Source organism: Corythoichthys intestinalis, chromosome 15 (genome assembly GCF_030265065.1).
Source record: "Corythoichthys intestinalis isolate RoL2023-P3 chromosome 15, ASM3026506v1, whole genome shotgun sequence".
Taxonomy (NCBI): Eukaryota; Metazoa; Chordata; class Actinopteri; order Syngnathiformes; family Syngnathidae; genus Corythoichthys; species Corythoichthys intestinalis.
Window position 1 is genome coordinate 17,654,571 of NC_080409.1, and position 15,118 is coordinate 17,669,688.

General features: G+C 40.6%; 1 protein-coding gene across 3 annotated transcripts in view; it reads right to left on the bottom strand.

Moving 5' to 3' along the window:
* Window positions 1-15,118, bottom strand: part of dlgap2a (discs, large (Drosophila) homolog-associated protein 2a) — a 290,006-nt gene that overhangs the window by 91,536 nt on the left and 183,352 nt on the right. For all 3 annotated transcript variants that reach the window (XM_057860276.1, XM_057860278.1, XM_057860275.1), the window contains one exon: window positions 5,690-5,904. In XM_057860276.1, the coding sequence (XP_057716259.1) occupies window positions 5,690-5,904 (215 nt within the window). The remainder of the gene's footprint in view (window positions 1-5,689; window positions 5,905-15,118) is intronic.

Sequence of the window (15,118 nt, forward strand, 5' to 3'; positions counted from 1 at the left end):
CGAAGGTCGTCTAGAACGGGTCTTCTACATGTTCCAAGAACAAGAACCAAGCAGGGTGAGGCAGCATTTAGTTATTATGCTCCTCACCTCTGGAACAAGTTACCCGAACGTCTGAAGTATGCTCAAACTGTTAGCTCCTTTAAATCAGGGCTAAAAACGCTTTTGTTTGGCACTGCATATCCATAACTGTCTATATATTTCAATCTACCTGCCTTCTATTCCTCTTGTGCTTATCTCTATTGCTGATTTCAATGATTATTATTATTAGTAGTTTTTGCTTTATTTTTATTTTTGTTTTATTTTTATTTATTTATTTTTAATCTGTGATTAAATGCAATCTTTTGTCTTGGTTTTTACGTTGTGTTGATTTAAATGTGATTTTTATGGTCTTCATGTGATGTAAAGCACTTTGAATTGCCTTGTGTTGAATTGTGCTATATAAATAAATTTGCCTTGCCTTGCCTTGCCTTGAGGGGAACTGTCAATCAGGCTGCTTAGGACAGCTATACTTTTCGGCAAGATCGTATTCCATTGAATTTAGTACTCCCGGCGGCATCGTGCCAATGTATTTACCCTCGTCAAAAATTGTACCCCCTGGGTGGAGTCACTGCGCTGCACGGATTTGCTTGATTTCCATGTTTTGGTGATGTAGTTATCTACGAGGTTTTAAAACATGGCCCATCCGTAATAACAATTTTTTTTTTCTCTTCTGTCGTATAACGCAACATACGTACTGAACTTAAAAAAAGGCAAGGTTTTACCGTTTTACTCGTAGTATGAGCTATAACTGTTATTACTGTAATCAAGTCCTGTAAGGGGTTTCTCCAGTTTAATAAACGTCGATGTCCAAAATATATATCTGTGGTTCTTTTCTGCTTCAATTAATTGTTTAAGTTGACATAACTCATAACTAGGGTTGTTCCAATCATGTTTTTTTGCTCCCGATCCGATCCCGATCGTTTTAGTTTGAGTGTCTGGCGATCCCGATATTTCCCGATCCGATTGCTTTTTTTTTTTCCCCGATTCAATTCCAATCATTCCCGATCATTTTTCCCGATCATATACATTTTGGCAATGCATTAAGAAAAAAATGAATAAAACTCGGACAAATATATACATTCAACATACAGTACATAAGTACTGTATTAGTTTATTATGACAATAAATCCTCAAGATGGCATTTACATTATTAACTTTCTTTCTGTGAGAAGGATCCACGGATAGAAAGACTGGTAATTCTTAAATGATAGATGTGACTTTGTAAATTGTGACTAAATATTGCCATCTACTATATTTGTTGAGCTTTCAGTAAATGATACTGCAGCCATTCAACCCAAATGCATGATGGGAAGTGCAACGATGACTATGCATAGGGGCACCAATTGATATATCTTCTCTGCGTTGGGAAAGATCATAGGGTGTTAAGAAAATGATCAACTACTACCTTTCTTCCCCACATTGCCTCCCATGTTAAATTTAATTGCTGAGAGAGTGAATGTAAGGCTTTAGCCAAATAAAAAAAAGCTCCAAAGGCTGTCAAAATTCTCTCTACTCATAATACGCTGCGTTTAGCTCTATATATTGGTAAAACGGCGCCTTTATAGGTTGAACGCGACAATGCGTGAGTGGGTCGTGCAGCGCATGTGTTAATTATTTAACGTGATTAATTAAGAAAAAATAATTACCGGCGTTAACGCAATAAATTTGATAGCCCTACTTTAAGCCAAAACTACTCTGGATGAATGTAAGACATTTTGACTGTAACGTTATATATAATCAGAAAACGATTAAAAAAAAAAAAAAAAAAAAAAAAAAAAAAGACATGTCTGATATTTTTTTGCCGATTCCGATACTTTGAAAATGACGTGATTGGACCCGATCGATCGGCATCCCGATCGATCGGGACATCTTTACTCATAACTAATGTGTGTGTGTGCACGCTCCCACGGCCAGGGCATACCATTTTTGACGGGGGTAACTGCATTGCCATGACTCCGGTGGTTGCTCGGTTGTACAATTAGCATCTTTAGTGGAGCAAATTGAAACTCCACTCACCATTTTGGCGGTGCTCTTTGGTGGTTCGTGGTCCACATTTTCAATCCTTGGATCTTGCTCAGTAGTTGTTGTCGCTTTTGAAAGTTTAGGTTTGAAGAAAATATGTATGTCCATGTTGCCTCTTCGGTCCTCTGGTGGTTTTGGCTAAGCAAAGCAAATGACCGTCTGAGGTGCAACTCACATTATCAGTTCGAAAAATAATTTCGTGAGGATGTGCGCCCAGTGCAGTTGAAGAAGCGATGTATACACAGCGAGTCCATTTCTCTTATCCAATAGTTTATTTAGCTATTTATCCAAATAAAAGTAACAAACCCAAAGACTCAAAAACATATTCACAACGAAAAAAAAACAAAAAGAGTACATTCCTTTCGAGCACAATGCACTAAGCCACAGTCAAAAACTGTTTTGCCCTCCTAACTACCAACTCCTGTGTCATGATTAGCTGTCATTTTAAGTGGTCCGGGGCTGACTCCAGGTAACTGGAAATAAACATTTGACAGCCCCTAGTGGCAAGGAGTAAAATTACAATAATAATACAAATTGGGAATATGGCTCATACAAATTTTGACCCGTCATAAAAAATATATTTTTTTGTTCATTTCATTCATTTTTGTTGTTTGTTTTATTGCTTTACAACTTTTATATACATTTTTTACTGGAAAACGTTTAAAATCATTTATAGGAAAGTCCATTACATGCAATGACACTTTTCGGGCCCCCCCATAAACTCCGCTTATGTGGTAAGCGTCACTTTTTCGTTCCCCCCCCCCACCTCCACTAACCTTCTTGGAACCAGTGTTGATTTATCTCACAAGAAAATCAGCCGTGCGCCAGTCTTCCGGCTAAAACAAAGACACTACGGCGCTGTCATAAATCATCGTATTTCGGGCATGCCGTCGGATGTAGAAACAAATGGCGAGTCAATTTTTACGTTGGATGTCAAAAGAGGTACAACTGTATTGTGTGGTCGTGACTTAGAACATCTTTTTTCGAACTTTAAAATTGAAAAAACCTGATGGTTTAACGCTGTGCATGGGGTGCCTGGAATCCCGACACCAGGTACTCTGAATGATTGAGGGGAGGATTTTTTTGTGCCGTTTTCAAAGCCTAAAAGAAAGCTTGCCAAATGCAAGCAATGGGTAAAGCTATGTCAAGAGTCTCGACATTTAACCCCGATTATAATAATGGTCTCCTCCCTGTAAAGTTTAATACTATTGACATACCGCTCCACTGCATACTGCAACCCTCTCTGTCTGCTTGTTGTGAAATTCATTAAAAAAAAAAAAAAAATAAAAAAAAAATAAATAAAATAAAATAAAAAAAAGAATAAATAAATAAACAAACAAAAAATGGTCTATTGCCAACTGTGGTAGTGCAAATTCAGAAATCATCGCCATCATCCATAAATCGTTCATTTACTCAGTAACTGTCACTGAGAGAATTTGACAGGTTGTCAGTTTTCCAAGGAGGCGGGGCTTTGCGATAGGTCCATTACACTGATGTGAATGATTAGTTTCTGCAGCACAAACTCATGATAAAATCATAAAATTAGGCACATTCATGCAAAACAGAGCAGCTATGCATGAGGCACCGGAAGGCTGCACAAAGAAAATGATGCAATTTGAATGCTAATGCTGTAATTCAACATTTATATAATGATGAGTATATGATAGTCAATGATTTGAAATGTTTTTTATAACTCCAAGTGGAAACATTTAATGCAATTTTATCAAATGCCATTTAAGAATAGTACTTCAAGAATGTTAAAAAGCTGCTGTGGTATGAGGTCTGGGGAACACTCAAACATTTTTTTTCAAATAAACACAAATTTACGGTAATTTTAGTGCCAAATGGAGTTCAGTGTGAAATGGAATTGAAGTGCATAAAAGTCTTAGCTTTCCATTACAGGGCTCCAGACTAACATTTTTTTTACTAGGAGCACAGTGGCCCCTGTCTTTTAGAGGCGTAAGCAGAAGATTCAGGGGCGCGCACTGTAAATCGAAGTGCAAAGTTTTCCTCTAATTTTCACTGTTTAACCGATAAATATTTTCATAATAAATGCATAAAACTACAAATTTATGAATCTATATTTTATCCTCCATTGGTTTTGACATCACCGAGTATACTGCTTCGAAATTAGGTTAACATGGGAATTTTGTTCTATTTCTGTCGATGTCACTTGGCACTACAACCAATCAGCAACAGATTTATTGATCGACGAATCCCCTGTGAGGAAACTGGCCAACCCGGAAATTGACACCTACATGTCACACTTGGTCAACATGGAGGAGTGTATCATTTTAGCAGTGTGCGACCAGCACATACTTTATTATACCTCTCGGCTTGATCTTCGGGACATAAATAAAAAAGCAGCAGTATGGGATGTTGTTTGTGCTCGGAAAAGACAGGAAATTTAAAAATGCCCTCAAAATTCATAGCTAATAAGAGACAAGCGATGACACACAGGCAGAGGGTGGTGCGTGTTGCATGTCGCTGCAGTCGCATCGCGCCCCGTGTGTTGGCTTTCAGCTCAACGGCGATGACTTTCGCTTTTCGCCATCACTCATCGCCTCCCGTGTGTCGAGCCCCTGGGTTGGACTTATTCCCCCCGTCGGGCTCCTTTGAAAGAATGCCGGGGGGGTTGTTGGAAAGAAATCCATCACTTAATGTGTTAGGGCCTCTGCCCCTCCTTCCTGAGCCCTGCCTCAGGTGAGGGGAGTTTGCTTGATTACAGGTCGATTGTCAGACGGGTGGAGTGGCCAGGCTGTGACTCATCATCAGCCAGCTTAAAAACGTAGGGGACGCACGTCGCCCGATCAACTCGTCTGGTTTCCTCGTCAGTTGTTCTCGCACTCCTAGTATATATCTTGATTTTGACACTCTGCTTATGACCTTTTTCTCGTCTCCAGGACTTGATCAGCGCGCCCCTCCTCACTTACCTTCGCTTAACGGTGGACCGCTAACCCACCTGCTATCCATGTTGGCGTCTACGTTGCCTCCCCCCGCAATCAATCGTCCTCTGCTAAATAAACTTGGCAACTCTCATCTGTTTCCCTATTGTCTGCGTTGGGATCCCCCCCACCAGTTCCGCGATCCTAACATAATGTCTTTTACGCCATTGTTCGCAAGTGCTGTACAGTTTTACCGCTACTACCCCAGTTATGACCCGCTCCACATACTGCCCACCTTCTTTTTACACTGTTTTAATTTTCCCATGGCAAACCAGCTTGTTACATAACCGCCAACTAGTGGATTTAACCGTGAAGGAGTTTGTCAGCAACAAAAAAACCAACAACAAAAAAGAAGTGCAATATAACTGGTCACTGGCTCTAATTTTAGTCGCAAAATTAATTTAGTTGCAGTCTGGAGCCCTGCATTAGATCGTTCTGTCCAGGTGTGGAATGTTCCATCAATGCTACTTACTGTATGTTAATTACTGTATCCGTACCTTAGCTACAGTAGAACGTTATCAAAATTTAAAGGTTTATTCGGTAGTAGTCCATAAATGGACATATTCTTGAAATTGTGGCAGGACAATTTCAACAGAAAAAAAAAAAAATGAATCAAAGCAAAGTAAAGACATTATTGGAATCATGCAAGCAGAAGTAAAATTAAACTGTTGCATGTGACGTACCTTTGAGAGTCCAACAGCTCTCTTGGTCTGATGATGGCCTTTACAAGTGCGTCTGGCCGCACAGACTTCTGGGGAGATGTCTTGGGGCTGGAATCCGACTCGCCACTCTCTTCGTCCCCCATAGCTTTGACGTAACTGCTGCTCCGCATCCGACGACAAGGGATCTCGTCATCCTTCTCGCCTCCGGGATAGCCCCCCCACTCATCCTGGGGCACCTGCGGAAAAGGATGGACACAAACATTCAATGTGGCCACCCAATGATTAAAACGTCTGGCTGGTTGAGTACAGTCTACGCCTTTTCAAATACCAAGTTTTGTAGGATATATATACTGTATATGATCTACCTGAAGGCAACATAACAGATGTGCAGGACAGCTACAAGTACCCGGGGATGCCACAGGTAAATGGAAACCATGAGGAAGAAACTAGAAGGTCTGCCACAACCAAATACCTACAGAGGTTGAGGCAGGTCCTCAAGAGTCAGCTGAATGGCAAGAATAAGATCCAGCCCATTAACAGCTATGCCCTATCAGTAATCAGATACCCTGCTGGCATCGTATCCTGGCCACTGGAAGAGATGCAGGCTACCGACATCAAGACAAGGAAGCTCCTTACAATGCACGGAGGGTTTCACCCTAAGTCCAGCATCCTGAGGCTCTACACAAAGTGGAGAGGGAGGCCGAGGACTAGTGAGCATCAGAGCCACGATCCAGGAGGAAACTACATCCCTCCAAGAGTACATCATGAAAATTGCCCCCAGTGATGACCTGCTCGGTGAATGCCTCAGGCAACAGAAGCCCAATAAGGAGGAGAACCCTGAGGAGCTATCATGGATGGACAAGCCCCTGCATGGTGTGTACCACCGACAAATCGAGGAGTTAGCTGACATAGGAAAAACATACCAGTGGCTGGAAAAGGCCGGAGTGAAAGACAACACGGAGGCACTGATCATGGCAGCACAAGAACAGGCCCTTAACACAAGAGCAATAGAGGCTGGGGTCTATCACACGAGACAGGACCCCAGGTGCAGGCTATGCAAAGAGGGCCCTGAGACAGTCCATCACATCACAGCATGGTGTAAGATGCTAGCAGGTAAGGCATACATGGAACGACATAACCAGGTAGCAGGCATAGTGTGCAGGAACATCTGTGCCGAGTACGGACTGGAGACCCCAGAGTCAAGGTGGGCGACACCTCCGAAGGTGGTCGAGAACAACCGAGCCAAGATCCTGTGGGACTTACAGATCCAGACAGACAAACTAGTGATGGCCAACCAGCCTGACATAGTGGTGGTGGATAAACATCAGAAGACAGCAGTTGTGATAGATGTAGCAATCCCGAGCGATAGCAACATCAGGAAAAAAGAACATGAAAAGCTGGAAAAATATCAAGGGTTGAAGGAAGAGTTGGAGAAAATGTGGGGAGTGAAGGCAAGAGTGGTGCCAGTAGTGATCGGGACACTAGGGGCAGTAACACCCAAGCTGGGTGCATGGCTCCAACAGATACCAGGAACAACGTCCGACGTCTCCATTCAGAAGAGCGCAATCCTAGGGACAGCTAAGATCCTGCGCAGGACCCTCAAGCTCCCAGGCCTCTGGTAGAGGACCCAATATAGATATAGGTATGGTCTCCCCTTTCAAGCTCGGGTCCTCTAAAATGTCTGTCGTTTTTATCTTACAATCATTCATTGATGTCTCATATTTCGGTTTAAAAAAAATAAAACACTTTAAAGAATTAACTTTTAAATTAAATTAACTTTTAAACAAATTATGTTGCAATGAAAAAAAATGCCGTCTGTAAAAAAGTCACGTATATCTACCTCATAACTATCACTTAATTGTATTTTTTTTTGTTACTGTCGCATTTTCTCTGATATGTTAGATGATAAATAATCGATCCAAACACAGAAAAATTGAAAAAATAACGTTTTAAAGGGTAAATATATGAAAAAGCAAATCCTTCTTGATGTCTGCGATTTCTGCATTGCCACCCTTGTCATATTACCATGTTTCAACCATAAAATCCTTAAAAAATCCAGCTGTGGCCATTCACAGCTGTGTCTTGACACTCAGTTGCCACGTTTACATGGAGCCAAATATTCCAATTACAATCGGAATATTTGTTCAAACCGAGTAAATGTGTTCCATATAAACACCTCGTTCGGAATGAACAGGCCCAAACCGAATGGAATTTCATTCCGATTCACAGGGGTGGAATATTCCTTTTCCCAAACCGATTAGAAGTAAAATTATATCATGTAAACAGGGAAGCGGAATGGTGTCTGGTTGCGTTCTTTCTGCACATGCTCCGTACTGACGTGGTGACGTCACTTTGTGACGTAAGTAACGTCACTTGCAAAATGGCTTCCAAGCACAGCGCACCTAATTGGAGTCCGGCGGAAAGATTGTATTTAATTCAAACTTTAAAAGAATTGAATATAATTGCTCGCTTAGACGGGCGTAAAACGAGGAACAGTGAACTATTTAAAAAAGTTCACCAGAGGTTACACGAAGCCGGAATAGACCGGAGCGTTGACCAGATTAGAAACCGGTGGAAAACCGGCTACTACAAGGCAAAAGAGCAAAACAGCAGAAGCGGATACGACCCCACAAACACAACAAGTGGGTTAAAGTTAAAACAGCAGCACTCCGACGATCGATCTCCATGTTTTGCAACGTGACGCTTTGTTTTGATTAATCTGCGCATGTCAGACGGCAGTTGTCAAACGTCCTTTCGGAATAAAGGCAGTCACATGTAAACGCTGGATCGGAATAGATGAAGTGACATGTAAACAGCTGATCTGAAATTTCCATTCGGAATGATTTGAATCGGTATGAATAAAAGTCAGCATGTAAATGTGGCTAGTGATACATGCTACATGGAGTTTTTGGATCAAAACAAAGTAAGTACGTGATAATATCTCGTTAAAGTCATGGCGTCTGTAATTCTGTTCTCGTGTGCCCTCACCTCCAGATAGGGTTTTGCTGTTTAAAAAAAAAAAAAAAAAAAAATATATATATATATATATATATATATATTAAAAAAATGTCCTCCTGCTCAAAATTTTTCTTACCCCAGAAAATTGAGATTTTAAGTTTCCCAATGATGTATCACACGTGCATATCGGACATCTCAATTTTCTGGAGGGAGAAAAATTTTGAACAGGAGGGCAGGAGGTGAGAGCATGAGAGAGCATAATTAAAGACGCCATGATTTTAACGAGATTTTATCGTGTACTTACCTTGTTTCGATCCAAAAACTCCATGTAGCATGTATCATCGAGTGTCAAGACAAAGCTGTGAATGGCCACAGCCGGATTTTTTAAGGATTTTATGGGTGAAACATGGTAATATAACAAGGGTGGCAATGCAGAAATCGCAGACATCAAGGAGGATTTGCTTTTTCATATATTTACCCTTTAAAATGTTATTTTTTCAAATTTTCTGTGTTTGGATCGATTATTTATCATCTAACATATCAGGGACAAAGCGACAGTTACAAAAAAAAAAAAAAAAATACAATTAAGAGATAGTTATAAGGTAGATATCCGAGACTTATTTACAGACACCATTTTTTCATTTGTGATATAATTTGTTTACAAGGTTAAAATATGCGAGTGAATAATTTTTTTTAAAGTTTTTTTTTTTTCCAAATGAAATATGAGACATCAATTAATGATTCTAAGCTAAAAAATGACAGACATTTTGAATAATAGATATAATTACTTACCTTCTTTTTATGGCTGGATTGAAACAAAAGCGTTCATGCGATGTCTGTAAACGGGGGTTTTCAGGGTAAAACAGACAAATTAAAAATAGTTCGGGGGGCTTAAGGCGGCATGAATCTGCCATGGCAGCATATAGACAAATTGTTCCATCAAACCCAACAGTTCTTTTGGCTTAATATACAGCAGTTTATTTTAAAGAGGAGTGCAAGAGCAGAAACAGCTTTTTCAGTCTTGTCTGTGTTTTCCGCCATATACTGTATATTTTTAAATAAATGTGTTATGCTCATGTGTTTTGTTTTTCAATTTGCTTGAAGAATATTAATGTCCAGACCCTCCTGCAATTCTTAAACATGTCAGATTCACTATTATATCACTCTGGCTAAGATCCCATGTCTAATTAATGTTGTTCTTTGAGATATGATCATTTGGTTTAGGTTTGTTTATTTTGTACCCATTTTTTAGGACCTGCTATGTGCAATTAATCGTAAATTACAGAATCGAGCTGACGCACAAGCAAGAAGCTTAAATACGATTGCATACATTTAGTTGGTTTTGCATGTCTAATGTGTTTGTTTACGTGTTTGTGTTATTAATCATCGAGACACTGATCTCCTTTTTCATACCACCACAGACAAATCGGATATAGAAATATGGTGATTCTGTTGAGCGACCAACCCAAGCTGATCATCTTCACCCTTGCGTCCTCTCACGTCACTTTAGTCTGGCCAAGGTTAATGATCTTATTCATACCACTGAGACCACGGGAATTGCAGTTCATTGGGCGACTAAAGAATGAGGGCAGCGGTGTGAAATGAATCTCCATCTTTGTCGCTAAAATTTTATGTTCAATGATGTGTGGAGAATGACGGTGTGCTAACAAGAACTATACTGTATATGTTGTCACGCACCAACAACATGACGATTGTTATTTTACAACACTGATGTCAATGGCACAAATTTGTAGCAGGATGGCATTTTGTGCCATATGCTACGCAATATTTATTCTTAAACAATTTCCCCCTCTTAATAATAAAATCTTTTTTAAGTTCACAGAAATTCTGTGCCCCTAGAGAACCTCCCTCTCCTGCATGCTCTGTCAGTTCACCCATGATCTCATCACTGAATAGTGGTATTGTGTTACACTAGAACCATTTTTATTCTTGTGTTCCTTTAGTTTTTGCACAGACAAGGTGCTACACATTCCGACAAAAAACACAACAAAAAAAAAACAAGTTTGTCTTTGCTAGTAGTGGGAAAATCTGTCTTTGCACTTTCAAAAATAATTCATGTGACAATCACTACATTTAGAAAACTATCTGTAACTCATTATTGAAGTGCAATATGATTTCATAATTGAGTATTATCGTTATGAGGCATGTGCGGCTGCTCTAATGTAATTCATTTCAGCATCAGTATTATAATCATATAAAACTTAATTCTGGAAACTCAGAATGTCATTACTCACAAAATCCATCTTCCCTATATGCAGTGCATTCACGCACAGACGCACACATTTTGCGTTGCCGTAAAACAGTTCAATTATTTTATTACAGCAACAATATTATTGTAGTCGGGTGATATGTCTTGGCACAGACACCATCAACCATGGTGCTCTATTGCTTTCGACTTTTGAGAAGGCATTATGGCAAATTGTTTTGATAACATGTTGGGAGGATCACTTTCTGCCTGTGTTTGTACATTTCATCCTTGTCCAGTGGAGAATATAATGGGTTGTTTCCTTCTACTATTAAAGCAGAACCCATACCATAACAGGCCAACAAAAAGCCCTTATCTGACAGAACAAAGGCAGGTGGCCATGGCGCAGTTGGTTGCTCCAGTTGTCCTGGGACCGAATGGTCAGCAGTTTGATTACCGGCTACGACTTCCACTGTCAAAGTGCCTTTGGGCATGGCTCTGAATTCTAATTTGCTCCCAGTAGGTTGGCAGTAGCACCATTGGTGAGTGTGTGTGAATGGTGAGTTCGAAGCTGTAAAGCACTACGTGTTCTGGTCTGAGAAAGGTGATGTACAGTGTATCACAAAAGTGAGTACACCCCTCGCATTTCTGCAGATATTTAAGTATATCTTTTCATGGGACAACACTGACAAAATGATACTTTTACACAATGAAAAGTAGTCTGTGTGCAGCTTACATATTAGAGTTAATTTATTTTCCCCTCAAAATAACTCAAAATATAGCCATTAATATCTAAACCCCTGGCAACAAAAGTGAGTACACCACATGAGAACTACGTACTACATCCCTAAATCTCCAAATTGAGTACTGCTTGTCATTTTCCCTCCATAATGTCATGTGACTCGTTACAGGAGTCCTGTCAGCATTGCTGCAGAGATTGAAGAGGTGTGTGTGTGTGTGGGGGTAATTCCCACCACCATGCTTGACTGTAGGCATGACTGTAGGCATGACACACTTATCTTTGTACTCCTCACCTGGTCGCTGCCACACATGCTTGAGACCATCGGAACCAAACAAATTAATCTTCGTCTCATCAGACCATAGGACGTGGTTACAGGAATCCATGTGCTTTGTTGACATGTCTTCAGCAAACTGTTTGCGGGCTTTCTTGTGTACAGTCTTCAGAAGAGGCTTCCTCCTGGAGTGACAGGCATGCACACCAATTTGATGTAAAGTACGGCGTTTGGTCTGAGCACTAACAGGCTGACCCCCACCTCTTCAAGCTCTACAGCACTGCTGACAGCACTCCTGTAATGAGTCACATGACATTTTGGAGGGAAAATGACAAGCAATACTCAATTTGGACATTTAGGGGTGTACGTAGTTTCTGGGGGGGGGGTACTCACTTTTGTTGCCGGGGGTTTAGATATTAATGGCTACATTTTGAGTTATTTTGGAGAGACAGCGAGAACCAAAAGTGGTATTTGCCATGTGGCAAAAATGTTTTGCCATGTGGCAATTTTTTTTGCCATGTGGCAAAATGTTTTTGCCATGTGGCAATTTTTTTTGCCATGTGGAAAAATGAATTTTGCCATGTGGCAAAATGAATTTTACCATGTGGCATTTATTTGGGGTATGTGGCAAAATGTATTTTGGTTTGTGGGGGTGTATATGGCCTTTTTGGGGGTATATGGCTGTTTTGCAGGCCATACAAGTCCATGCCATTGACGGCTATGCACGTCCAAATTGTATTTTCATTTTAAATGGCAGAAAAACATGTGTGGCTGTGTTTTTTTGACCCTACACTTTACATTAGAGCTTATCGACATTCAACTGGCACCCCAAGTAAGGCTCTGCCATTGACGGCGATGCATGTCCAAACTGTATTTTCATTTTAAATGGCAGAAAAACGTGTGGCTGTGTTTTTTGAAGATGCACTTGACATTGCAGCTTATTGATATTCAACTGACACCCAAGTAAGGTTCTGCCATTGACGGCGATGCACGTCCAAATTTCGGTGTCAGCTGTCTTTCTGCACTGATGAATCTTGGGTATGCGGTCACTACGCTTGCGGTTTGACCAGAGGCGTAGCAAGGGTCCCCGGGGGCCCCAGGCAACGAGCAACATGGGGCCCTTTTGAGTCACGTGACACACATACATACTCGAACAGTATAATGAACACAAAGAGTGCGCGCTGCATGCACGTGCGGTCCATCTTGGCCATAAAAGTGGCGAAAACTAGCACTTTACATTGACTCATATGGGTGTACTTACATTCGTTCATGGACGCACACATTTTAACAGGTGGCTGTCCTCTGCTCGAAATGCGCGCCTTACGCCTATTCTCGCTCCCAGAATACACAGCGCTTGTGACGTAGGACAATAACAGGACTGGTTGCTATGGGAACGTACGCATACCCGAGGAACCTTGCTAAAAGGAGTATTGAAATTGCTAATAAAATAGTTTAGGATCATTTTAGATGCATATATGTTGTATTTTTCTTAAAGAGTATTCAACGAGGAATACAATAGACCCATTAATAGACTTTTTTTGAAAATCACAATTTGTTTTAGTAGTAGCTGATTGGACTTTCTTAAACATGTATAATCTACGTGACATAGTGCTGATTGGGATTGATAACAGAATTGTTAGATAATCTGCCAAATGATTCCATGGTATTGAAACACAGCGAAATTGGAGTGGCAGCCTTACAGTTGTTTGGACAGACGGAAAACTAGAATCAATAGATTGCTTAACAGTGTTTCAGTATCTGTGTAAAAGGAGAATAAAAGAAAACTGAGACGTAAAAAGTATTGTATTTTTAAACATACAACACAATCATAAAAAAACATAACCAGCATTAAAATTAAGACTTACCTGTAATGGTTGCCGTGGCTCCTGAAATAACCTGGTGGTCAAAGCCAGAGGCGCCGCGTCCCATTAGGCAAACCAGGCAATTGCCTAGGGCCCCCAGCCAGCAGGGGCCCCCAGAGGGCCAACGGATTTAGCACATGCAGCTTTACTGCACTGTCGCAGCGACAAGTGTAGGGAGTGTTTCAATACCATGGAATCATTTGGAAGATTTGGAAGATTCTGTTATCAATCCCATTCAGCACTAACTATGTCACGTAGATTATACATGTTTAAGAAAGTCCAATCAGCTATTAATACCACATGATTGTTTAAAGAGTGACTCACCAAACTCTCTGGAAAGTCCTTGACGAGTTGTTTTACGTTGATTTTCACAGGCCAACTCATTACTCGTAACTACTAAAAGAAATGATTTTACAAAAAAGTCTATTAATGGGTCTATTGTATTCCTCGTTGATAACTCTATAAGAAAAATACAACATATATGCATCTAAAATAATCCTAAACCATTTTATTAGCAATTTCAATACTCCTTTTAGCAAGATTCCTTGGGTATGCGTACATTCCCATAGCAACCAGTCCTGTTATTGTCCTACGTCACAAGCATTTCGAGCAGAGGACAGCCACCTGTTAAAATGTGTGCGTCCATGAACGAATGTAAGTACATCCATATGAGTCAATGTAAAGTGCTAGTTTTCGCCACTTTTATGGCCAAGATGGACCGCACGTGCATGCAGCGCGCACTCGCACCCCCTCACCTTTGTGTTCATTATACTGCGCGAGTATGTATGTGTGTCACATGACTCAAAAGGGCCCCATGTTGCTCGTTGCCTGGGGCCCCCGGGGACCCTTGCTAGGCCTCTGGTCAAACCGCGAGCGTAGTGACCGCATACCCAAGATTCATCAGTACAGAAAGATAGCTGATACCGAAATTTGGACGTGCATACCCGTCAATAGCAGAACCTTACATGGGTGTCAGTTGAATATCGATAAGCTGTAATGTCAAGTGCATCGTCAAAAAACACAGCCACACGTTTTTCTGCCATTTAAAATGAAAATACAATTTGGACGTGCATAGCCGTCAATGGCAGAGACTTACTTGGGGTGCCAGTTCAATGTCGATAAGCTCTAATTTAAAGTGTAGAGTCAAAAAACACAGCCACACATGTTTTTCTGCCATTTAAAATGAAAATACAATTTGGACGTGCATAGCCGTCAATGGCATGGACTTACTTGGGGTGCCACTAGAATGTCGATAAGCTCTAATTTAAAGTTTAGGGTCAAAAAACACAGCCACACATGTTTTTCTGCCATTTAAAATGAATATACAATTTGGACATGCATTGCCGTCAATGGCATTTACTTGTATGGCCTGCAAAACAGCATTATACCTCCAAAAATGCCATATACCCCC